Raw genomic sequence first — 26,418 nt, 5'->3', positions numbered from 1 at the left:
CCTTCCGGTCGGAGACAGAGCAGTTGCCATACCATACTGTGATACAGTTGGTAAGGATGCTCTCGATGGTGCAGCGGTAGAAGTTCACCAGGATCTGAGGAGACAGATGGACCTTCTTCAGTCTCCTCAGGAAGAAGAGACGCTGGTGAGCCTTCTTGATCAGAGTTGAGGTATTGTGGGTCCAAGAGAGGTCATCGGAGATGTTAACACCCAGGAACCTGAAGCTAGAAACACGTTCCACCTCCGTCCCGTTAATGTGGATGGGGGTGTGCGTGCCGCCCCTGGACTTCCTGAAGTCTACAATGAGCTCCTTGGTCTTCTTGGAGTTAAGGGCCAGGTTGTTGTCAGCGCACCATGCTGCTAAGTGCTGGACCTCCTCCCTGTAGGCCGACTCATCGTTGTTGCTGATGAGGCCAATCACCGTTGTATCATCTGCATACTTGATGATGGTGTTAGTACCATGTACAGGTGTGCAGTCATAGGTGAAGAGGGAGTAGAGGAGGGGGCTCAGCACACAGCCCTGTGGAACGCGGGTGTTCAGGGTGAGGGTTGAAGAGGTGTGCTTTTCTAACCTAACAGATTGTGGTCTGTTGGTTAGAAAGTCCAGTATCCAGTTGCAGAGGGAGGGATCGATGCCCAGGTTACCGGTTTGGTGATCAGTTTAGATGGTATAATGGTGTTGAATGCTGAACTGTAATCGATGAACAGCATTCTTACGTAAGTGTCTCTGTTGTCGAGGTGGGAGAGGGCGGAGTGAAGTGCCGTTGAGATGGCATCCTCCGTACTCCTGTTCTTGCGGTAGGCAAACTGATAGGGATCCAGTGTGGGGGGTAGGCAGCTTTTGAGGTGTGCCAGGACCAGCCTCTCGAAGCACTTGGTGATGATGGGGGTAAGTGCAACTGGGTGGAAGTCGTTGAGGCTTGCCGCAGTGGAGTGTTTTGGCACTGGCACGATGGAGGTGGTTTTAAGGCACGTGGGGACAACTGCTTGGGCAAGTGACAGGTTGAAGATGTCAGTCCAGACGTCTGTCAGCTGCGCAGCACAGGCCCTGAGCACGCGCCCGGGGATGCCGTCAGGGCCAGCAGCCTTACGTGCATTAGTCCTACTCAGTGCCACGTATACGTCGTAGGGGGTGAGTGTGAGGGGTTGGTGATCAGCAGGGAGCACAGCCTTGATGGCTGTCTCTAGATTGTCCCTGTCAAAGCGGCCATAGAAGTGATTAAGCTCCTCAAGGAAGGAGGCGTCGCTGGATGTGGGGGTGGTGTTGGTGGGTCTATAGTCCGTGATGGCCTGGATGCCTTGCCACATGCGTCGGGGGTCGGAGTTGTTGTTGAAGTGCTCCTCAATCCTTAGCTTATGGCAGCGCTTGGCCTTCTTGATGCCCCTCTTCAGGATAGCCCTGGATGAGCTGTAGGCTCGAGCATCGCCTGACCTGAAAGCGGTGTCCCGTGCTTTCAGCAGTAGCCTGACCTCGCTGTTCATCCATGGCTTCTGATTCGGGAATATGGTCACCTGTTTGAGGGAGGTGACACTATTGATGGTGGAGTTTACAAAGTCCAGAATAGAGGATGTGTAGGAATCAATGTCCGTGTGGGAGTCAAGGGTGGCCTGGGCTGCATACGCCTTCCAGTCAGTGTTTCCAAAACACTGCTGAAGTGTGAAGTCCGCTTCCTCTGACCAGACTTTAACTGTCCTCACAGTTGGTTTAACCCGTTTGATGAGTGGGGAGTACTTAGGGAGCAGGGACAATGAGACGTGATCAGACTGACCAAGGTGGGGGAGGGGGATGGCTTTGTAAGCTTCAGCCATGTTGGTGTAGACTTTGTCCAGTGTCTTGTCTACTCTAGTGGGGAAGGAAACATGTTGGTGGAATTTGGGGAGTACAGTCTTCAGGTTAGAGTGATTGAAGTCACCCGCAACAATGAAGGCTGCCTCGGGGTTGTGCGTCTGTTGATTGCTAATGGAAGTATGCAGCTCTTTCATTGCAAGCTTGGCATTAGCATCAGGAGGGATATAGGCTGCAGTCACAACAGTGGAGGTAAACTCTCTGGGCAGATAGAACGGTCTGCATCTAACCAAGAGGAAATCAAGGTTAGCTGAGCAGTGACTCTCGATGATGGTGGAGTCCGTGCACCATGCTTTATTTACATAAATGCACAGACCCCCACCTCTGGTCTTACCGGAGTCTGATGTCCTGTCCGCTTGGAGTAAATGACGCCCCGTTAGCTGGATAGCGCTGTCAGGAACGTCGGTGTTGAGCCAAGTTTCTGTGAAGATCAGGATGTTGCAGTCTTTGATCCAGTTGTAGGAGGTGATCCTTAGCCGGAGTTCGTCCATTTTGTTTGCCAGTGAGCGCACGTTGGCGAGGAAAAGGCTAGGAATCGCCACCCTGTGTGGGGCTAGCTGTAACCTGGCCTTTAACCCACCTCTGCGTCCCCGGCGGTGCTTTCGTACGCATCGCCGTCTGTTGGTGCTTCTGGTCGGCCGAGCTGGCTTGGTGCGCTCTGGTGTTCTGCCGCTCCGTTGCTCCGTGGCTCCGCAGGCGTTCTACAGCCCTGCAGCTCTGCTGATGGTCTCGAGCTCCGGGGCTCACCTGGCGTTCTCCAGCCCAGCGGGTTGGGTGGCGGTCTCCAGCTCCGCGGGTCGGGTGAGCTCCACGGGTCGGGTGGCGTTTTTGCACAGAGAGTGGTGAATCTCTGGAATTCTCTGCCACAGAATGTAGTTGAGGCCAGTTCATTGGCTATATTTAAGAGGGAGTTAGATGTGGCCCTTGTGGTTAAAGGGATCGGGGGTATGGAGAGAAAGCAGGTACAGGATATTGAGTTGGATGATCAGCCATGATCATATTGAATGGCGGTGCAGGCTCAAAGGGCCGAATGGCCTACTCCTGCACCTATTTTCTATGTTTCTATGTTTCCACTTTCCTCAATGGTCTTAACTCAACTCATTGAATGCAAAGTACAACCTTTTTTAAAAGCCAACACCAAAAGCAACACATATTTGAGAGGAAATCAATTTTTAAACAAAGGATTGGTTCAATTTGCATTCATTTGTAAAAATGATATTGGCAACTCCTGCTTGTCATACAAGTTGCTCCTTATGTGGCTAATTTGTGGTCAGTGGCTTGCCACTGAAGTTAAAGGTACCCATTCTCAAAGGTCCAACCCGGATTGAGGCACAAACTTCTTCCTTTGGTGATAATATCTCCTCTTGGATCTCAGTTCATAAAGATCTTTGGTGCCTCATAATGCCAGAGACCCTGGGTTTGATCATGATTTCGGTGCTGTCTGTGTGGTGTTTCCAAGATCTCCATGACCACAAAGGTTTCCTCTGGATGCTCCGGTTTCCTCCCACATCCCAAAGATGCGCAAGCTTGCAGGTTGATTGGCTTCTGTAAATTGCCCCTCGTTTGTAGGGAGTGGAGGCGAAAGTGGAATAACATAAAACTGGTGTGATTAGGTAACCGGTGGTCGGCATGGACACATTGGGTTGAAGGGCTTGGCTCCATGCTGTATTATTCAATGAAGCTAGTCCAGATGTTAACAAGTTGGCTGAGCAGCCAAACATAGAGTCATACAGCAATTAAACTGGCCCTTTAGCCCAATTTGCACACGCCGACCAACATGTCCCATCTACGCTAGTCCCACCTGCACATGTTTGGACGATATCCCTCTAAACCTATCCTATCCTATCCTATCCTATCCATGTACCTGTCTAAATGTGTCTTAAATGTTGCGATACCTTGTCTTGCAACTCTTTCCATACACCCACAATCCTTTGTGTAAAAAAATTATCCCTCAGGTTCCTAATAAATCTTTCCCCCCTCTCCTTAAACCTTGATTCCCCATCTCAGGGAAAAATTGTGCATTTCCCCGATCTATTCCACTCATGATTTTGTACACCTGTATAAGTTCACCCCCATCCTCCTCCTGTATTCCAATGAATAGAGTCCTAGCCTGCTCAACCTCCCCCTATAGCTCAGGTCACCTATAACGTTTTCTTGGGAGAAAATCCCTTTGATTGTTTATAATGATTGATAGTTAATGGTAAACACTATGCACAATTTGGAAAGGGACTGTTGAAAACCCTCACAGATTGCAAACCAGGGAGTGTCAAACATGTCTTAATATCAGCTGTTGAAAATATAATTTCACTGAATGTGAAATATAGATTAGTACATAACAATTATGGTTGCAGCTGAAACATAATAAATAAAATATTTTTTTAAAGACCAAATTAAATATTGCACGTTGTTGACTTTCTGTAATGGACCTGTTTCAGAGTACCCTAAAGGTCTAAATGCTGCTGGTGGTTTTCTCATTTTGCTGCTGAAAAATCACCCAGAATAGATGCTGTCTGTTCTGTTGAGTTACACCAGGAATTTGCGTTCATCTTTGGTGGAAGGTTGTTTCAGCCACAGTTAAAGGGACTGTGAACTTACCTCGTCTGTTGCTGTGGTGTTCAGCGTGTGCATTCTCTTACTGTTGGGTTCTGCTTTAAGTGCTTTATCCAGTGCCTGGGATATAGAAGCTGGGAGGTCATGTTGCATTTTTGCAAGACATGAGTGAGGCCACATTTAGAGTATTGTGTTCAATTTTAGTCACCCTGTTATGGGATCATTGTTGTCCAGCTGGAAAGGGTGCAGAGAAGATTCATGAGGATGTTGCCAAGACTTGAGGGTCTTATGTCTAGGGAAAGGTTGGGCAGGCTAGGGCTTTATTCCTTAATCAGTGGGGTAAATGGAAATGTAGAGTTAAGGCTACAATCAGATAAGAAGCAGTTTACCAAGACTGTTAAATAATGGAGCAGGCTTGAGAGACAGAATTGGCGTATTCTTGTTCCTTATTTGCATGTTTCTATGTATGTTCATATGTCTGTACCTCTCCAAGTGACCCATTCATTTTCACCAAATCTATTCCAATCCTTAATTTTCTTCAATCAACCCATCTGAATTTTGACCCTTGCCCAATGCTATGCACTTTCCATCATCTCTGTACTTCTATTTCTAACTCTAGTTTAGTTTATTTATTGTCATGTCTGCCGAGGTACAGTGAAAAGCTTTTGTTGTATGCTAACCGGTCAGTGGAAAGACAATACATGATTACAATCGAGCAATTCACAGTGTACAGATACATGTTAAAGGGAGTAACATGCATAATGTTTAGTGCACGATAAAACCAGTAAAGTCCGATCAAAGATAGTCCGAGGGTCTCTAATGAGGTTAATCTTCTTCTTTCGAGTCCATCTTGTTACAAATGTTGACCCCACTGTCATCGTCCGTCCTGAAAAGGACGCAAGCTTCCGGCGACAATCAGTGTGAGCCATCACTTGTCGCAATAGATGATGATGGTAGCAGAATTAGTTCAGGATACTTCCGGTTTCCAGCCCCACGATGTGGACACTTCTGCTATGGGGCCTAATGAGGTTAATAGTAGTTCAGGATTGCTCTTCAGTTGCTCTCTAGTTGCTCTCTATGCTCTTCACACATTGACTGTTTGATCTGTATGGGCTCCACAATGCCAGCAGCTTGCAGATGGAAGATCTTTGTGCACACGAGTAGCACAAGGACTGTAAGATTTGATGCATTCTGTGGGCAACAACATTTTGCTACCAGGAGGACCTCATGCTCAACTCCAGATAAACTCACAGAAAAAACCTCTGCGGACAACTTCCACGCCAATAATTTTCAGCTTACAGTATTTTACACATTTGTAGGAAGGATGTGATTACATTAGAGAGGGTGCAGGAAAGGTTCACAGGAATGTTGCCATGACAAGAGGGCTGCAGGTGCAGCAGGCAGTGAAGAAAGCGAATGGTATGTTAGCTTTCATAGCAAAAGGATTTGAGTATAGGAGCAGGGAGGTTCTACTGCAGTTGTACAGGGTCTTGGTGAGACCACACCTGGAGTATTGCGTACAGTTTTGGTCTCCAAATCTGAGGAAGGACATTATTGCCCTAGAGGGAGTGCAGAGAAGGTTCACCAGACTGATTCCTGGGATGTCAGGACTGTCTTATGAAGAAAGACTGGATAGACTTGGTTTATACTCTCTAGAATTTAGGAGATTGAGAGGGGATCTTATAGAAACTTATAAAATTCTTAAGGGGTTGGACAGGCTAGATGCAGGAAGATTGCTCCCGATGTTGGGGAAGTCCAGGACAAGGGGTCACAGCTTAAGGATAAGGGAGAAATCCTTTAAAACCGAGATGAGAAGAACTTTTTTCACACAGAGAGTGGTGAATCTCTGGAACTCTCTGCCACAGAGGGTAGTCGAGGCCAGTTCATTGGCTATATTTAAGAGAGAGTTAGATGTGGCCCTTGTGGCTAAGGGGATCAGAGGGTATGGAGAGAAGGCAGGTACGGGATACTGAGTTGGATGATCAGCCATGATCACATTGAATGGCGGTGCAGGCTCGAAGGGCCGAATGGCCTACTCCTGCACCTAATTTCTATGTTTCTATGTTTCTATGTTTACTTATTGTATAAGGAGACACTGGGACTGTTTGGTGTGGATAAAGAAGGCTGACGGGTGACCTCATAGAAGTTTATCAAATTATCAGTAGCACAGATAGGGTAGATAGTCACAGCCATTTTCCCAGGGTAGGGAATTTTATAACTAGTGCATAGGTTTAAAGTGGGGGGAGAAAGATTTTGGGTAGATCTAAGAGGCAAGTTTTTCACACAGAGGCTAGTGGTTCCGTGGAACAAGCTGTCAGAGTACGTGCTAAAGACAGGTACAATTACAATGTTTTAAAGACATTTGGACAGATACGTGGGTAGAAAATGTTCAGAGAGAAATGGGCCAAATGTGGGCAAATAGGATGCGACAGATGGGACAAATTAGAATTGTTTTCGCTGAAGCCTGGAATGCTGAGGGGAGACCCGATAAAAGTGTATAAAATGTTGAGATGGTGTGATGAGGTATGGTAGACAGTCGAAACCATTTCCCAGAGTGGAAATGCCAAATATGAGGAAGCATGGCTTTATTGTGAAAGGAGCAATGTTTAAAGGAAATGTGCAAGGCAAATCTTTTACCTCGAAAATACTAGAACCTGATCGTTGTAAGAAACGATCTGATCCTGGACCTGGTGATGAGGGACCTCAGTTGTTGTATCCACTGCCTGACTGCAACAGCAAAACGAGGGCATGGCCTGGATAGTCTCATTTCGATGCTTTACTGGGTAGGGAGGGTTGTACCCATGTTTCTACGTATAGAGACGTTGTGCTCTAACAATCCCCTGCTGCAAAAAATATAAGTACATTGTTTGTGTAGGAAGAACTGCAGATGCTGGTTTAAACCAATAATAGACACATAAAGCTGGAGTAACTCAGAGGGACAGGCAGCATCTCTGGAGAGAGGAATGGGTGACGTTTCGGGTCGAGACCCTTCTTCAGACATTGTTTACTTGAAGTTCCCTCTCTACTATGTAGTGAAATAGGGTCAATCATGAATTCAGTAGTGGAGTGAAAGATCAGTTTTCTGGCATCTGACCTCCAGCTCAGCTTGGTTTGGTTGAGCTTGGAAATCTAAGACACTTAGACAACCACCTTGGTGGCTCACAACAGTTCCTTGTGGAATGATTGATTATCAGTTAGCTTAACCTGGCCCATTATTTTGAGCACAAATTGACAGAAGAAAATTACATGCAATCAGTACATTTTCAAGGAAAAAACCCCATTAATGCCAACAGCAAATGGATGAGAGAGCACCAGTCTTTGATTGTACTCCTGACATTTAATATCATTGATTTTATTATAGCCTAATGTTGGGAGGTGAGTACAAGTGCTGGAGGATATTCTTGCACCTACTGATTTAGTACAAGTCATCAAGGATGAATTTCTATCCATTCAAATTTAACTAAGTCAGGAATAAATGAAAATCCAATGCAATGTGCTGCAGGTTTTCTGATATTTCAATATTATTATATTCACTAATTTTCCTTTGTACTCCTTAAGATCCTACTTTTCATGATACATGTCCTCCTCATTCGTGGTCCCAAAATGCATCACACACACATTTGGCTAGATTAAACTTAAACTGTCATTTTTCAACCCATTTCACCAATACAAGAAATCTCTTTGCTAGATTACTTCAACACTAAGACTACCTTCAACACTATTTCAAGAGAGATTTAGGTTTGGCTCTTAGGGTTAAAGGAATCAAGGGACATGGGAAACGGGGTACTGATTTTAGATGATCAACCATGATCATATTGAATGCTGGTTCGAAGGGCTGAATGGCCTCTACTGCACCTATTTTTCTATGTTTTTTCTATGTTTCTAACAACTCGACCAATCTTCATGCCCAAACATTCACAAACATACTGATCATGTCTCCCACATCCACATCAAAGTAATTCACATATGATACAAACACCAAGAGTCCCTGTACTGATCCTTGTGGATATCAACAGCCCTTTCCGTTTCTTTCATCCCCTTCCATCTATATCCCTTTAAAGGGCCTGTCCCACGAGCATGCGACTCCATGCGGCAAGCGTGACCTAATGTGGTCGCTTGAGCCGTACGGCCTCGCGGGGCCGGTCCCACTCCGATCGCCGGAGCCGTATGGAGTTTTGCGGAGCTGTTCCCGACATCGCGCGGGGCTCCGAAAAACTGACCGTGTTCAAAAATTCCGCACGTCAATGGCCTTCCGGCCCGCAGCCGCCTCGATGCCATACGCACTGCCTCAACGGGCGTGCGCAGTGTCTTGACGCATTACGCAGCGTCTTGACGCCGTACATCACGCGCGAACCTCCCGCGGACTTCGCTCGAACTTCACGTCACTCACTCGACCTCCGCGCGAGCCCCGCTTCGGGTTTGGTCGCGCTAGCCGCATGCAGACGCATGCTGGTGGGACCGGCCCTGTATGGGGATCACTCGACCTCCGCGTGGCCCCCGCTTTCGGTTTGGTCGCGCTTGCCGCATGCAGGTCGCATGCTCGTGGGACAGGCCCTTTAATGTACTCATAGAAGCGGAACATCATGGAAATTAAAATTTGAAAAACAATTGATCTGCATGGATTAATAGCGTGATCAACTGGAGTGTTACAATCATTTTCCAATATCCATTATAAAGCTTTATTTTTTAACATTTTTTCTTGTTGTTTGGTCTTTGCAGGATTCCTCGAATGGATGTTAACCAGCTTTGCCATACAGAAGACTGTCCCCGCTGTGTTATCCACACAAATCACTGCAGGAAGCTATTCCGCGATACATGGGATTCGAGTCCTGAGTTTATTGTGGATAATTTCAGGACATGTCTGCCACTTTACCTTACTGAATAATCTAGGTACCCTGATGAATATTAGGCATTAATTCTGTACACATATTTGCTTTTCACAATCTTTTTTATATTTTGATAGATTATATGAATGGGAAAGGTTCTAAAAATGTTAAGAGATCTCTTTGTTAAAGCAGCTCCTATTATCAAGATGGAGCCCGAGTTCATTGCCATTTGTGCAGAACAAGGCCATCAACATTAACAGGTCCCAACTCAGAAGGAAATATTTTTATTTGTCAGCATCTGGGGATATGGATCGCATGCAGGTAAATGGAAGCATAGCAACACATAAAATAGGTGCAGGAGTAGGCCATTCGGCCCTTTGAGCCAGCACCGCCATTCAATATGATCATGGCTGATCATCCAAAATCAGTACCCCGTTCCTGCTTTCTCCCCATATCCCTTGATTCCATTAGCCCTAAGAGCTATACCTAACTCTTCAATACATTCAGTGGATTGGCCTCCATTGCCATCTTGTACCTTGTATCTTGTACCTTCCAAAGAGTCCATCAGGGATTATACTGGAATTTGGACAATTTTTTTAAATATTGGACAATCTTTACATTTACAAGCCAATTAACCTATAAAACATGTACGTCTTTGGAATGTGGGAGGAAACCGAAGATCTCGGAGAAAACCCACGCAGGTCACGGGGAGAACTTCTCTGTGGCAGAGAATTCCACAGATTCACAACTCTGGGTGAAAACGTTTTTCTTCATCTCAGTCCTAAATGGCCTACCCCTTATTCTTAAACTGTGACCCTTGGTTCTGGACTCCCTCAACATCGGGACCATTTTTCCTGCATCTAGCCTGTCCAATCCCAAGTATTTTTAATGTTTCTATAAGATCGTCTCTCATCCTTTTAATTCCAGTGAATATAAGCCTAGTCGATCCATTCTTTCATCATGTGTCAGTCCCGCCATCCCGGGAATTAACCTGCACTCCCTAAATAGCAAGAATGTCCAAGAATAGCAAGAATGGCTTTAGTTTAATTTGGCATCATTTTCCACTCAGACATTGTAGGCCGAACACCCTTTCCTTGTGGTGTACTGTGCTGTATCCTATGTTCTAACTGAAATATCCAAGAAATTATCCCAGTTCAACAAAACATCGTTAGATCCAATATATCTCTACTTAAGAAAATTACGTTTAAAAAAAAAAAAGAAGATGCATACAGATTTAAAACTGGGATAGCAAACATCAGTCTGAGCTTCTGATTGAATGTGGAAGAACCTGCATTTAACCTGTACAATTTTATATTTATTTAATCACATTTTTTTCATGGTTATTGCTTGCATTTTAACACACCAATACAGAAATTAAAGCTCATGGGCTTCTGAAAAAATGACATTTCATCAGCAGGGTAGAATAGGGTAGCACAGTGGCACAGCGATACTGACTTACAGCGCCAGAGACCCGGATTCAATCCTAACCACGGGTACTATCTATATGTAGACGTTCTCCCTGTGACTGTGTGGGTTTTCTCTGCATGCTCTGGTTTCCTCCCGCACTCCAAAGATGGGCAGGTTTGTAGGTTACTTGGTTTTGTTAAAAATGGTAAATTGTCCCTAGTGTGTAGGAGAGTGCTAGTGTACGGGGACCGCTGGTCACTGGTCCACGCTGTATCTCTAAAGTCTAAAACATTCACAAAGTTAAATAATGTGGACTGTAAAACTACTGTTCGGTCAATACTTTATAGAATCGAATAAACCTGTCCTAAAAAAATCTTTTATTTCTGAAAGCTTTATTTGTTGTCCGCCAATGTTTATGGGATATTGCTCACATCATTATTTATGCCTAATAGTTAAGCTACTGTGTTAACATTTAATCTGTTCACCATTTCAAGTTAAATTTATGATTCTTGTGTTGTTCTCATTTCTTATAGATAATCCAGTACAATGGTTGTTGTCTGTCCCAAACAATGTCCTTTACATTTTTTCCCTTGGTGGCCCTTTTTATTTGGCAGTGGATACCTTTTTCCTACTTAGGTGAGTGAAAAGTGTTACACCATGGGAAAACTGTCTGAAAAAGTGTCTCCTGACCAGAAACATCACCTATCCATGTTCTCCAGAAATGCTACCTGATCCGTTTAGTTGCTCCAACTGTGTTTTTTTGTAAACCAGCATCCACGATTCTTTGTATCTCCTGTGATGAAACGCTAATTATTTGCATAACCACTGGCTTGTAGTTAATATCACAGGCAAATCGATATAATGTTGATGAACTGAATGGAATTGTAAATGATGTGCTCTCAATGGATTACAAATTCAACAGATTTTCATACTGATCTTTGCACCTGCTCTGGTGTGTTTCTTATGCTCTTACTATTCATAGGCTTTCATTAGGCCATGTTCTTAATTCTAAAGAAAGGCACAAAATGTTGGTATAACTCAGTGGAGCAGGCAGCATCTCTGGAGGACATGTTTCAGTTCAGGACCTTTCTTCAGACTTAAGTCTCGAGTCTGAAGAATGCTCCCGCCCTGAAATGTCGCCTATCCATTTTCCCCAGGGATGCTGCCTGACCTGCTGAGCTACTCCTGTACTTTGTGTCTTTCTTTGGTATAAACCAGCATCCGCAGTCCGTGCTGTTACATATTCTTTAATGAGTTTTTTGCTACCTAAGCCTCTGTTCGTATCTATTGTTCCTGTAATGAATGACTTGGAATCTGTGACAATATTTATATTGAGGTAGTGATTATTACTCTCTCATTTTCACATAACTTTTCTGGTACTTTGTTAAATCGACCAATACTCATTGCATACTTAGGAGGCACATATAACCAAACACAAACGTCTCAGATTCACTTTCCCAACAATTCTTAATTCTGTCATTTGAAATTAGCATCCCGATTGTCACTGTACTTAGCGCCATAAAGTCATACAGCGTTGGAACAGCGAGCCTTTCGGCCCAACCTGCCCATGCTGTCCAAGATGCCCCATCTACACTAGCCCCACATGCCTGTGCTTGGCCCATTTCCCAAGAAACACTTCCTACCTGTACAAATGCTTTTTTAAACGTTGTTATTGTACCTATCTCAACTACCTCTCTGGCAGCTTGTTCCATATACCCACCACCTTCTGTGTGAAAACGTTGCCCCTCAGGTTCTTATTAAACCTTTTGCCTCTCACCTTAAATCTATAACCTCTCGTTCTTGATTTCCCTGCTCGGAGTAAAAGATTGTGCATATTCCCTATATATTTGTCTCCTGATCTTATACATAGAAATTAGGTGCAGGAGTAGGCCATTCGGCCCTTCGAGCCTGCACCGCCATTCAATATGATCATGGCTGATCATCCAACTCAGTATCCCGTACCTGCCTTCTCTCCATACCCTCTGATCCCCTTAGCCACAAGGGCCACATCTAACTCCCTCTTAAATATAGCCAATGAACTGGCCTCGACTACCCTCTGTGGCAGGGAGTTCCAGAGATTCACCTCTATAAGATCACCGTTCATCCTCCTGCACTCTAAGGAATAAAGTCCTAGCCTGCACAACCTCTCCCTACATCTCAGGCCCTGGAGTCCTGGCAACATCCTCATAAATCTTCAATGACAAATCTTCCATCTTAACAACATCTTTCCTACAGCAGGGTGACCAAAACTGAACAGAATGTTCCAAATGGGTTCTTACCATCAAACATGCTGTACGTATTAGGGCAGTATGGTGGTGCAGCGGTAGAGTTGCTACCTTACAGCGTCAGACACCCGGGATCGATCCAGACTACAGATACTGCCTGTCCGGAGTTTGTACGTTCTCCCCGTGATCTACGAGGATTTTCTCCGGGAGCTCCTGTTCCCTCCCACATTCCAAAACAAATACAGGTTTGTAGGTTAATTGGCTTGGTAAAATTATAATTTGTCTCTAGCGTGTATAGAATAGTGTTAATGTGCAGGGATCACTGGTTGACAATAGACAATAGGTGCAGGAGTAGGCCATTCGGCCCTTCGAGCCAGCACCGCCATTCAATGTGATCATGGAGGGATATGGTCCAAGCGCACGCAAGGGTGACTAGTGTAGCTGGGACATTGTTAGCCGGTATGGGCGAACTGAGCCGACGGGCCTCTTTCCACACTGTATCACTCTATGACTCTAATAACGGCAGCAGCAGCAAATTAGTCCAGTAGTTGAATCCTCAAAAGACATTTGACTCTAACCTGAGAGAAATTATTTTTACTTCATATGTTTCACCAGTGAGACTACATTTCAGATTGACTTAGATGTTTTCACCACAAAATCAAAAGGAAAAACATTATGTTGTAGCTGCAATCTGCTCTTAGACACATATTTTGGCTGATGCCTGACATTTTGTGACAATCTGCAGCAACATGTTAGTCTCCCTGCAGCATGCCAGTGATTCAGCCTGGGTTTATCTTTAGAAAGATTATTTTTGAGGATTAGGAACTGAGTACATACCATGGCTAAAATATTGCATGAATAATCCAATCCTTCTATGATATTCCCAACCCTGCGATGTGAGCAGAACTAGTTCAAGGAATAAGCTCGACAAAGTATTTGCTCCATCCAGTGTAGGGATAAATTCTCTTTCGTTTAGTTTAGGGATACAGTGCAGAAACAGGCCCTTCGACCCACAGAGTCTGTGCTTACCAGCAATCACCGCACACTAACACTATTCCACACATACTAGGGACAAATTACAATTATACCGAGTCAATTAACCTACAAATCTGTACGTGTCTGGAGTGTGGGAGGAAACCGGAGATCCCGGAGAAAACCCTCGCAGGTCACGGGGCGAACGTACAAACTCTGTACAGATGGCATCCACAGTCAGGATCGAACCTTGGTCTCTGGCGCTGTACGGCAGCAACTCTACCGCTGCACCACCGTGCCGCCCTCTGGAAGAGATTGATTAGAAGCTGAAATCTATTGATGATTAGTTTTGTAAAATACCAACCAAAATATCAAATAAAAGAAATGAAATAACAAGGAACTGCAGGTGCTGGTATGCCAAAGGAAGGCACAAAATGTTGGAGTAACTTAACAGGTCAGGCAGCATCTCTGATAAACATGGATGGGTGATGTTTCAGGATGGGACCTTCTTTGGACAAAAATAAAAACAGAGGGTGATGGTTATTTGGAACAATCTGCCTGAGGAGGTAGTTGAGGCAGGTACTATTAAAAAATAAATAAGCTAGAAACATCACATGGTATGGTTATGAGGAATGAGCTGCTAGAGTCAGTTATTAAAGATGGGATAGCAGCACATTTGGAAAGTGGTGAAATCATTGGACAAAGTCAGCATGGATTTACGAAAGGTAAATCATGTCTGACGAATCTTATAGAATTTTTCGAGGATGTAACTAGCAGCGTGGATAGGGGAGAACCAGTGGATGTGGTGTATCTGGACTTCCAGAAGGCTTTCGACAAGGTCCCACATAAGAGATTAGTATACAAACTTAAAGCACACGGCATTGGGGGTTCAGTATTGATGTGGATAGAGAACTGTCTGGCAAACAGGAAGCAAAGAGTAATCGGGTCCTTTTCACAATGGCGGGCAGTGACTAGTGGGGTACCGCAAGGCTCAGTGCTGGGACCCCAGCTATTTACAATATATATTAATGATCTGGATGAGGGAATTGAATGCAATATCTCCAAGTTTGCGGATGACACTAAGCTGGGGGGCAGTGTTAGCTGTGAGGAGGATGCTAGGAGACTGCAATGTGACTTGGATAGGCTGGGTGAGTGGGCAAATGTTTGGCAGATGCAGTATAATGTGGATAAATGTGAGGTTATCCATTTTGGTGGCAAAAACAGGAAAGCAGACTATTATCTAAATGGTGGCCGATTAGGAAAAGGGGAGATGCAGCGAGACCTGGGTGTCATGGTACACCAGTCATTGAAAGTAGGCATGCAGGTGCAGCAGGCAGTGAAGAAAGCGAATGGTATGTTAGCTTATAGCAAAAGGATTTGAGTATAGGAGCAGGGAGGTTCTACTGCAGTTGTACTGGGTCTTGGTGAGACCACACCTGGAGTATTGCGTACAGTTTTGGTCTCCAAATCTGAGGAAGGACATTATTGCCATAGAGGGAGTGCAGAGAAGGTTCACCAGACTGATTCCTGGGATGTCAGGACTGTCTTATGAAGAAAGACTGGATAGACTTGGTTTATACTCTCTAGAATTTAGGAGATTGAGAGGGGATCTTATAGAAACTTACAAAATTCTTAAGGGGTTGGACAGGCTAGATGCAGGAAGATTGTTCCCGATGTTGGGGAAGTCCAGGACAAGGGGTCACAGCTTAAGGATAAGGGGGAAATCCTTTAAAACCGAGATGAGAAGAACTTTTTTCACACAGAGAGTGGTGAATCTCTGGAACTCTTTGCCACAGATGGGTAGTTGAGGCCAGTTCATTGGCTATATTTAAGAGGGAGTTAGATGTGGCCCTTGTGGCTAAGGGGATCAGAGGGTATGGAGAGAAGGCAGGTACAGGATACTGAGTTGGATGATCAGCCATGATCATATTGAATGGCGGTGCAGGCTCGAAGGGCCGAATGGCCTACTCCTGCACCTATTTTCTATGTTTCTATGTTTCTATATGAGGTAATTGAGGCAAGTGCTATAAAAAAATAAATGAAGCTAGAATCATCACATAGTATTGATGGAAGGTGATGGCTCTGAGCGTGGGCAGTTGGTAAGCAGTGGGACGGGGGAAAGGGGGTAGCTGAGCAAGACGCAAGATATAACAGCCTACAGAAGCTTGCCAGTGACCCTGACTCTTGAATCCACCAATGGTCTGGGGCTTGAGTCAGATTTTTATGTTAGTAATACTGGTGGTAGCCTCACTGCCATGATCGTACATTGTTTGATCGATTGACATTGAAAGATCCAGCAAAGAAACATATTCTTTGATCCACTGAGTTCATGTCGTACATTGGGCAAATTATAATGCAGAAGTGTGTAGGAAGGAACTGCAGATGCTGGTTTTAACCAAAGATAGACACAAAATGCTGGAGTAACTCAGCATGACAGGCAGCATCTCTGGCGAGAAGGAATGGGTGAAGTTTCGGGTCGAGACTCTTCTTCTTTCTCTCCAGAGATGCTGCCAGTCCCGCTGAGTTACTCCAGCATTTTGTATTATACAGAAGTGATTGTTCAACACGGTGGCGATCTTATCTCTCGAACAACATCAAGCACATCATGTTCCATTGGTCCCTTACAGTATCTGCCACCAACCTCCTTTCATCGAGCTCATACCAGCTCATTTCTCTTACACTAGGCTGGGGCCAAAGAAATTTCAAACCTTTCAAGAGAAGACTCTCCTTCAGGGAGTTTTCCTATGTCAGAGTACTCATTTATTTCCAGTAGGTGTGGTGGACTTTGAATAAAAGACTGTCAGGTAAAATTCCACTCAATGTGTAATGTAAAGTTAGTTTAGTTTAGAGGCAAAGCACGGAAACAGGCCCTTCAGCTCACTGAGTCCATGCTGACCAACGATGGATAACATTATCCAACACAATAGGGACAATCTACAATTTTTACCGAAGCCAATTAATCTACCAGCCTGTACATCTTTGGACTGTGCGAGGAATCCGGAGCACCCAGAGAAAACCAATGTGGTCACGGGGAGAGCATACAAACTCCATATAGATGGCAACCCAAGTCAGGATCAAACCGAGGTCTTTGGCGCTGTAAGGCAGCAACTTTTCGCCGTGTCACTGTGCTGCCAAGCACATATGTATTTTATATTTAAGGCAAGGCATTATGAGATAATATGTTAAATTAATGACTAAATCAATGGGAACCAATATGTTAATGACTGAATCAATTAATAATTGATTGCATCTCTAAATGGTTTAATTAATTAATAAACTAAATGCAAATTATGTTGTGTTTGTTTTCAGTGGTTTACTGAGTGCAAGGACACTTTTAAACATGCACCATCAACCCGATCAAGGACTGACCAAAACTGTAAAGGATTATGTGATAAATAGATTACAAAGGTAAGGTCTGGAGACAGTTTTCATAAATATTAACAGTGGTGTTGACAGCATTCACCACTACAATGATTTAAATCAAACAACATCTTCCATCATCTAAAGAAGGGTCTCGACCCGAAATGTCATCTATCCTTTTTCTCTAATGCTGCCTGACACGATGAGTTACTCCAGCCCCTTGTGTCTATCTTTGGTATAAACCAGCATCTGTGGTTGTTTGTTTCAACATCTTCCAGCAGCCAATCCCATGCATCAAATTGTGTATCTCTGCAATTACTGTCAGAGATGTTCCATTTCAGAACATAATTATTTGGTGCAGTCCTTACCATCAGAGCTGGCCTCAAAATGGCTGTGATGGCATTCATTTGAGTTTCATTTCCTTAGATGAAAATTAATGTCAAAGATTTTAAATAACAGTATCTCTAGTGTCTCTCTCTTTTATCTCCGTCCTTAGCTGGAATAGGCTGCATGGGTCAAAAGTTTTCTTTCGTAGTACAATGATTCAGTGATTCAATGAATCTCATTAGGCTTTTATCATTATTTTAATTTGCCTTTGCTTCTAAACCTCTAGTCCATGATCTGCGCTGTACAAATTAACCTCAGGCAGCGGTGCAAAATGTGCCCAACATAAGCACCAACCTCCGCCCAGTCCGCCTAAACCTACCTGATCTCCCGGTTGATCAACACTTTTAACTCCCCCTTACATTCCCATGCTGACCTTTCTGTCCTGGGCCTCCTTCATTGTCAGAGTGAGGCCCAGCGCAAATTGGAGGAACATCACCTCATATTTCTCTTGGGTAGCGGCCCGGCGCGGGAGATGTCGCCAAACGGAGAGCGGAGAATCTGATCCCGGCAGAAGAAAATGAGAGTCCCCATCGCACCGCCAGTTCCAGCCCCTTCCCCTCTGGTCCCCCTCGCTGGCTCCTACCCCCCTCCCCCGTGATACCCCCTCTCCCCCACCACCCCCGTCTTTTCTCTGAGCTCTGACCCCGCCCACCCACCCACATACCCGCACCCCTCACAACGCCCTCCCCACCCCCCGGCTGACACCCCCCTCCCTGTACAACCCCTCTGCCCCTCCCCCCACAACCCCTTCCACAATTCCGCCCACACACACCCCCTCCCCCCCACAATCCCCCACTACCCACATCTTGCCCCACATCCCTCCACCCCACCTACACACCCCCTCCTCTGCCCAAAATCCCTCCCTCCCCCACAACAACACCACACCCCTCACACCGCCCACACCCCCTCCCCCCACAATCCCCCCCTCCCCCCACAATCCCCCGTCCACACACACTCCCTCCCCCCACAACCCCTACCCCCGCCCCCTGTGTGCTGCTGCTAGGCAAAATGTTGTGTTCAAGGGTATGAACAACACTTCAAACCAACATGAATGACTGTTCAAACAAGTATCCCTTTCACGTGGATACATTATTAAAAGATGCTCATGGCCTTATTTACCAAAGATTAGGATAATTTTACTGATGTCTTGGACAATATCTGTACCTCAAACTACATTACCTAGAACAGGGGTTCCCAACCTGTTTCATCCCGTGTACCCCTGGCAACTTTAATAGCACATAACAATGTTAGTTCACTTATTTATGAACAACTAATGATGAACAGATACCGGTATACTAGAACTAAACACAGTCAGTCAATGAGAAAAAATATGTACAAATCCAGAATCAACAAATTTACACCCATGGGTAGGTGAAATTTACCTTACCCCAGGTTGGGAACCCTTGACCTAGAACATCTACCTGGCCATCTACCTTCCTGAAAGCGGATATAATAGTAGCATTTTAGAGGGTTCCAGATAAGCATGTGGATATGCAGGGTGTAGATGGATATGGATGACATAGAGGCAGAGCAGTTTAATTTGGTGTCATGTTTGTCATAGACATAGTGGGCCAAAGGACCTGTGCTATATTCTGTTCTGTTCTATATTCTATGATCCTTGTGAAACCTTGGCGCCTGGAAATTAACTGGATTGTTCCTCCATTAAGTAAATGTTCTTAGACAAAAAATAATTAATTTCCATTCAGCCCTTTTGGACTTTATAATAAGATAAAAGATGGTGCATGATTTTTTCTTTTGCTGTGCATAATTATACGCAGTTAATTAATATATGATCTTGAGCATCGTTATGAGATAATTCAGTACTATAGAAGTTATGAGTAATTACTTTTCATTCAACTATGGCGGGGTCAAATTACAGCACATGGTGTAGGACTGTAATGACAACCCTAGCAAATTTTCAGAAAAAAGTACATGTGCATGTATTGTAGAATATTTTTTGGGCATGTACATTCTCACCTGGTGGAATTCTGTATCTCACCTTTTGAAGTTTTACCACGGATATAGAGATTGAGGAATTATCACATGGAAACCTATTGCAAAAATAGAAGTTGCAAAAATAGTAGCATCAGAAACAGTAAATAACAGAATTTCCCAGAATCTGCAGTTCCTTCTTAAACAAATTGAAAATTACAATGTTTTTAAAGCAATTTGAAATATAGGTATCAGAGGTTATGGGAAGAAGGCAGGAGAATGGGGTTATGAGGTAGAAATAGGTCAGCCATGATTGAATGGCAGAGTAGACTTTGATGGGTCGAATGGCCTAATGCTACTTCTATCACTTATGATCTTATGATAACCTTGAATGGCCAGACATGGGTAAGAGGATAACATCACAGTGAAAAGGTGAAAAGCATGGAACAAGATCAAAGTATTTGCATAACTTTTAGTCTCTTGTATGGTCACTGATCAATGCTGTCTGCAATTTCAATATGAATCAAATTTGAGAAAAATTACAACAAAGATGTCCATCATGTGGTTGAATACAGAACGTCACTATTTGTTCAAAACAAAAATGAAGCAAATATATGCCCCAGGAAAAGAGCAGCCATGGTTAACCATGTACCTTTACAGAATTGTCCTAAGTGTTTTACTTTCTTGAATGGGCATAATGAAAATCATCAACATTTTAGCTGCAAACTACTCATTGAGCACCCCACCCCTGCCAGTGTGCACTCATTTCTCCCACTGCCCCATCACCCTATTGCTGTCCCCTCCTTATGTTTATCCCCATCTCGGTACCCATCTGCCAATCAACCCCCCCATCCCACCTCACCTCACCTATAGCAATATCATAGTCATAGATTGATAGAGCGTGGAAACAGGCCCTTCAGCCCAACTTGCCCACACCAGCCAACATGTGCCATCTACATCTGTCCCACTTACCTGTGTTTGGCCCATATCTCTCCAAACCTGTCCTATCCATGTACCTGTCTAAATGTTTCTTAAATATTGCCATAGTACCTGCCTTAACTACCTCCTCAGGCAGCTTGTTCCATACACCCACCACCCTTTGCGTGAAAAAGTTACCCCTCAGATTCTTATTAAATCTTTCCTCCCCACCATAAACCTATGTCCTCTGGTTCTCATTTCCCATACTCTCAGCAAGAGACTCTGTGAGTCTACCTGATCTATTCCTCTCATGATTTTATACACCTCTTATAATATCACCCCTCATCCTCCTGTGCTCCAAGAAATAAAGTCCGCTTGCTCAACCTCTCCCCATTGCTCAGGCCCTCAAGTCCTGGCACCATCCACGTATATCTTCTCTGCGCCCTTTCCAGCTTGACAACGTATCTTCATGTTGACAACTTGTCAAGCTATGCCCCCCAGCCTAATCATTCTCTTCCAGCTTTCTACCCCTTACCCCACAATACAATAATACAATACAATATTTATTCCATGTCATTTGAACCTCAGTGAGGCTCAAACTAAACTGCGTTTCTACAGCCATACAAACAGAACAATTCCTACAGACACACACACAATTCAATTTACACAAACATCCATCACAGTGAATCTCCTCCTCACTGTGATGGAAGGCAAAGTATTTTCTCTCCCCTGCACCATCTCCCGTGCAGGGAAGAGATTTAAAAGTTTCCCCTCCCCCCCCCCCCCCGCCCCCCACATAAACTCTGTTAAAAACAGTATAAAAAACACAAACAACTACATTTAACTAGACAAAAAATAAAAAAAAGACAGACAGGCTGTAGGGGCCGCTGCAACAGGTGAGTCGCGCCGCTGCAGTAATATTCCATCAGTCTGAAGAAAAGTTCTGAGCCAAAACACCATCTGCCCATTGCTACCACAGATGCTACCTGACCCACTGAGTTCCTCCAGCTGTTTGTTTCTCACTCAGTAAGAGTTTCGGATAACAATCTCTGATTGTTTTGTTGATCTCTATCTGAACTAATCCATGGATTTTATTTCTTCATTTTCGGTCCTTTGTCCTACAGGTTTATCTAATTTCCTGCATTAGCCGTGCCTTTCACATACTTGCAGGCTCTCTTGTTATAAATGCCTTTAAATAACCTAATTTACATTTTCCTGGGTTACTATTCAATGATTTGGAATATACTCAGCTCTTTTGCCTTTCTTTCTGCAATTGGAGTATTTATTGATTCTCCAAGCTCCTTTCTTATCCTTTAGTTTAGTTTACAGATACAGCGCGGAAACAGGCCCTTTGGCCCATCGAGTCCGCACCGACCTGTGATCCCTGCACATTAACACTATCCTACGCACAATAGGGACAATTTTACATTTATAAGCCAATCAACCTACAAACTTGTACGCCTTTGGAGTGTGGAAAGAATCCAAAGATCTCAGAGAAAACCCACGCAGGTCACGGGGAGAATGTTCGAACTCTGTACAGACAGCACCCGTAGTCGGGATCTAATCCAGTTCTGTGGCACTGTAAGGCAGTAGCTCTACCGCTGCGCCACCGTGCCGCCCTCTAATGATGAACTTAAGGATTGACTAGTCTTTACACTTGAGAAATGCAGGTTGACCTGTTGTGTATTTCAATATTCATGTTTAAACTTCAGATTTCCTAAATATCTACATATTTTGTTTTTTTGAACAACCCGATTCCTGTAGATAGCCTTGTGAACAAGAACAGGGAATAAAATGCTTTTGTTTTAAATGTATCATCATAGATAGGACACTGGGCTTTTAGACTCAGACTCCAGAAGGTTCCCTTTGTCTTACAGACATCTTCACTATCATTACCGTGACTTGTCCTTCTTAATTTAAGTGATTAGCTGTCATAATATGTTTAAACTATTAGATGACACATGAATGCTCAGATTATATCCTGTTGCAAAGAGGAAAGTTACATCCGAGTGTTTGTCTCAGCTGGAGACTTGCTGGCTGGGAGAAAATCCTGGAACTATTTGTTTTGGAAAGTTCTGTGTCAATTAGAATGACCTGTCTTAGTTAATTTGTTCTTACTGTCCTTCAAAACCTCAACAACGTTAATATCTTACTGTCCTCACACATAAAGATGATAATAATTTTATTCAGATTAATGTTAGAATATACTAAACATGTACCTGCTTGGAAGCAAAGTACGTGAATAATTGTCCTCATGATTTCAATATCTATTGACAATAGAGTTCTGCAGAGTGTTAGGGAAACTTATCTCTGTCATATTTTAGATTATGAAGTAATACCACGAGGTTTTCCTGTGCTTCATGTTTACAACAGTGATGTAGATAGAAGTACTTGCTTTGTTAGGCCTGTCTCACATGGTGATTTTTTTGACGACTGCCAGCATCATTGGCTGAAGTATCAGGTCACGGAAAAATTTGCGTTGTGATGCGGCGGTGATGGGTTGTGACACTGCGGGATGACGTATGACGCGCGGTGTTTTTTCAAGTGTCGCAACATTTTTTTTTGTCGCCGCTGGATTTTGAAATGTTCAAAATCTTTTGACGACACTGATATGACGCTGGCAGTCGCCGAAAAAATCGGCAAGTGGGACAGGCCCTATAGAGAATTTTCAAACTGGAATTTTACTAATCCAAAGGGAATATTACTACATAAGGATTTCAGGATATTACGGGTGAGCATTCAACCTGAAATATGGATCCCTGAACAAGCTAACTGGCACAACTACCAACTTCATTACTAAAAGCAAGAACAATTTTACTTCGGAGTCACGTGAGTGACTACGTGAAGAACCCCACTAGGACGCATGCGTGTCATATCGCTACACGCATTGCAACGAGTCACAGCAGCCTTAGCGGCAGAATTTAAAAGCCGGGAACAGCAGGTAAGGAGACTCTGCGTTCTTTCCACTTACTTTACAGGTGGAGGCATGGACAGATCCACGAGAAACAAGAAGGCTGCAAAAAAGCTGGCGGGGGAGAACCGCGGAGTTGCGGGCAGCCAGCGGCAGCCAATGGCACACCAATCTCCCGTAATGGGAACAGCTGTGCCCGACTTCGCTCCCGCACCGGCCAAATCAACACCACGGCCGGGCGGTAAAGCGAAGCAAAAAACAGACAGAGTCGTTGACTCCGATGAGTCCGACTTTGAACAGCCGCGAGCGGCCAGTGCCCGTGAGCATTGGGGCCGGTTGGAGCGGCTTCAGGAGCAGCCGCGAGCGGCCAGTGCCCGAGAGCATTGGAGCCGGTTGGAGCGGCTGGAGGAACAGGAGCAGCCGCGAGTGGCCTGTGCCCGAGAGCATAGGAGCCAGTTGGAGCGGCTGTTGGAGCAAATACTCCAAAGTGGCAGGCTCCGGGAGAGGGAGCCTAGTCACAGTGGGCAGCTAGTAAGTCCTACAGCAGTACCTCTTGTGGAGCTGCACAGTGTTTCTCCCTCATCAGAGGGGAGTACGGGGCTCAATTCTGGGCTGACCCTGTGAAGAGGGGTGTGCAGAACATACCTCTAGTGTGCATGGGGTGCAAGAAAACCTATTGGATATGGTGTCCCAGTTTATTCAACCCGACCAAACTGGCCAAAACCTGGAGCCCAAAATAGCTGCAAGTATTGACTACATGTCATTCAACCAGCTACAAGGACAGGCATTACTGGACACCACAGCAAGACACTTACCACCAGGGAACTGCACATCACTGAATGTTCCCAGTGTCAACCAGTGTATTTGGAAACATGTACATGCATCAATCAGAGCCAGGGACTTGAAAATACAAAAAGTTCTGAAAGTCCTAACAGCGGGAATTACGGCTTTCGCCTGCACATTGAACGAACAAGGCATGACACAAGATCACCAAGATGCACTGGCTTTATTTTGCAACTCCCAATACGAGTTAAATAGTATTAGGAAGAGTGCCATCCAACCGGCTTTAGACCCCAAATTTGCAGGCCTCTGCAAACCTGGAACCTCCAAACCACCAATACTACTATTTGGAGGGGACTTATCCAAACAGGTAAAATATCTTGACGAAGAGGCTAAAACCCTGGGGCTCATTAAAGCAGCGTCCAAAAACTACTTCGGCCAGAAACAGCACCCCTACGCAGCCACCAGTCGGCCAAGACAAACTGGTGAAAGCTCGAAGGCCAGGAACACTCAACATCGGTCTTTTTTAGGCCATGGTCCAGACCGGCCTTCCTGGAAAATGCGCAAACCCTCAACACCAACCCAACTACAGATCCAGACACCGGCGCCTCAACGTCCACGGAGGATGCCGAAAAAGTAACAAACCTACCACTGGTAACCATGGAGGTAGGTGGGTCTGGTTCCTTACGAGGTTGGTGGGAGATTACAATTCTATCTGGATGCATGGAATAAATGAACTACCGACACTTATATTTTCAGAAGTATAGGGTTATACCATAGAATTTATACAAAAACATAATCCTCCAGTTCAGCATGTACCGAACCGAATGTTCGTGCTTACAGGCAAAGAAAAATCAAAAGCGCATGCTGAACTACAGTGGCCTTATAAAAAGGAGTAATGGAGGAAACCCAACACGAATCACAGGAATTTATGTCCAAAATCTTTATCATAAACAAGATGGTGGTTGCCGCATCATCATAGATTTGACTAATTTGAATACTTTCGTACTATATATTCATTACAAGATGGAAACCTTTGTTACTGCTATGCAAATGATTTCCTAAGGTTACTACATGGCAAGCATCGATTTAAAAGATGCTTACTATACAGTACCTATTAGAGGTGACCACAGATGTTATTTAACACAATGGATCATCTGGGGTACACCCTTAACTCAGTTCACATGTCAGTGACTTTGCCGAAAGAAAAGGTTACAGCCTTAATGGAGGCTTGCAGCAAAATCATTGACATCACAAAACCATCCATCAGACTGGTAGCAAGAATAATTGGCATAATAGTGGCTGCGTTTCCAGCCACACAAATCGGACCTTTCCATTATCAAAAATTACAGAGGGCTAAAATACGAGCACTCAAAAATTATGGTGGTCATTTTGACAGACCAATGAAGCTACCAACAGAGGCCATAATGGAACTAAAATGGTGGAAAGATAACATTAGGCATTGTTCCAATCCAAACATTATCAGCAACCCATCTATGGTACTACAAACTGATGCCAGTGCACTTGGTTGGGGTGCTACCAATTCCATCTCCAGCTGTGGGGGAGATGGAATGCACAGGAGGCATCATTATTACAAACACTGGGCATAAACTACCTGGGAATGTTAAGTGCATTCCATGGCCTTAAGTCATATTGTTCTGGGTTATATCACCAGCATGTTAGACTACAAATTGACAACACCACCGTGGTAGCATATATCAACCATATGGGTGGAAACAAATCGACATCATGTGACAATTTGGCCAACACAATTTGGCAATAGTGTATCCAGAGAGATATTTGGATATCAGCTACCTACTTACCAGGTAAACTAAATTTAGTGGCAGACAACAGGTCACGCAAATTCAATGAAAACACTGAATGGATGTTGGATAAAAATGTATTTGCTGAAATTACAGCACGGTATGGAACACCAGATATCGACCTATTCGCCTCCAGGCTCACACCAGTTATCGAATTATGTTCATGGGAACCAGAACCTGGGGCAGCGGCAACAGATGCATTTTCGCTGCATTGGGGTATATTGTTTATTTATGCATTCCCTCCTTTCTGCCTCATCAGTCGGGTATTAAGGAAAATACAGCAAGACTCCGCGTCTGGTATTTTGATAATACCCGATTGGCCTACTCAACCATGGGTCCCGGTGATACTCGACATGGTATTAGAACCATGCATCACCATCCATCATAGACTTAATTTACTGGTTCATCCCGCAACAAGGGGAAGTTACCCATGTCATAATTATATAAACCTATTAATTTGTAGAGTTTGAAAGCACCTCTA

At 44.3% G+C, this 26,418-nt stretch overlaps 1 protein-coding gene across 1 annotated transcript in view; it reads left to right on the top strand.

The window, feature by feature from the left end:
• Nucleotides 1-26,418, top strand: part of LOC116984677 (O-acyltransferase like protein-like) — a 43,888-nt gene that overhangs the window by 10,923 nt on the left and 6,547 nt on the right. The window contains exon 6 of the mRNA XM_033039010.1: nucleotides 9,116-9,286. Coding sequence (XP_032894901.1) covers nucleotides 9,116-9,286 — 171 coding nt within the window. The remainder of the gene's footprint in view (nucleotides 1-9,115; nucleotides 9,287-26,418) is intronic.

The sequence above is a fragment of the Amblyraja radiata genome, chromosome 1, assembly GCF_010909765.2.
Source record: "Amblyraja radiata isolate CabotCenter1 chromosome 1, sAmbRad1.1.pri, whole genome shotgun sequence".
Lineage (NCBI taxonomy): Eukaryota > Metazoa > Chordata > Chondrichthyes > Rajiformes > Rajidae > Amblyraja > Amblyraja radiata.
This window is presented reverse-complemented; position numbering and strand designations above follow the sequence as displayed.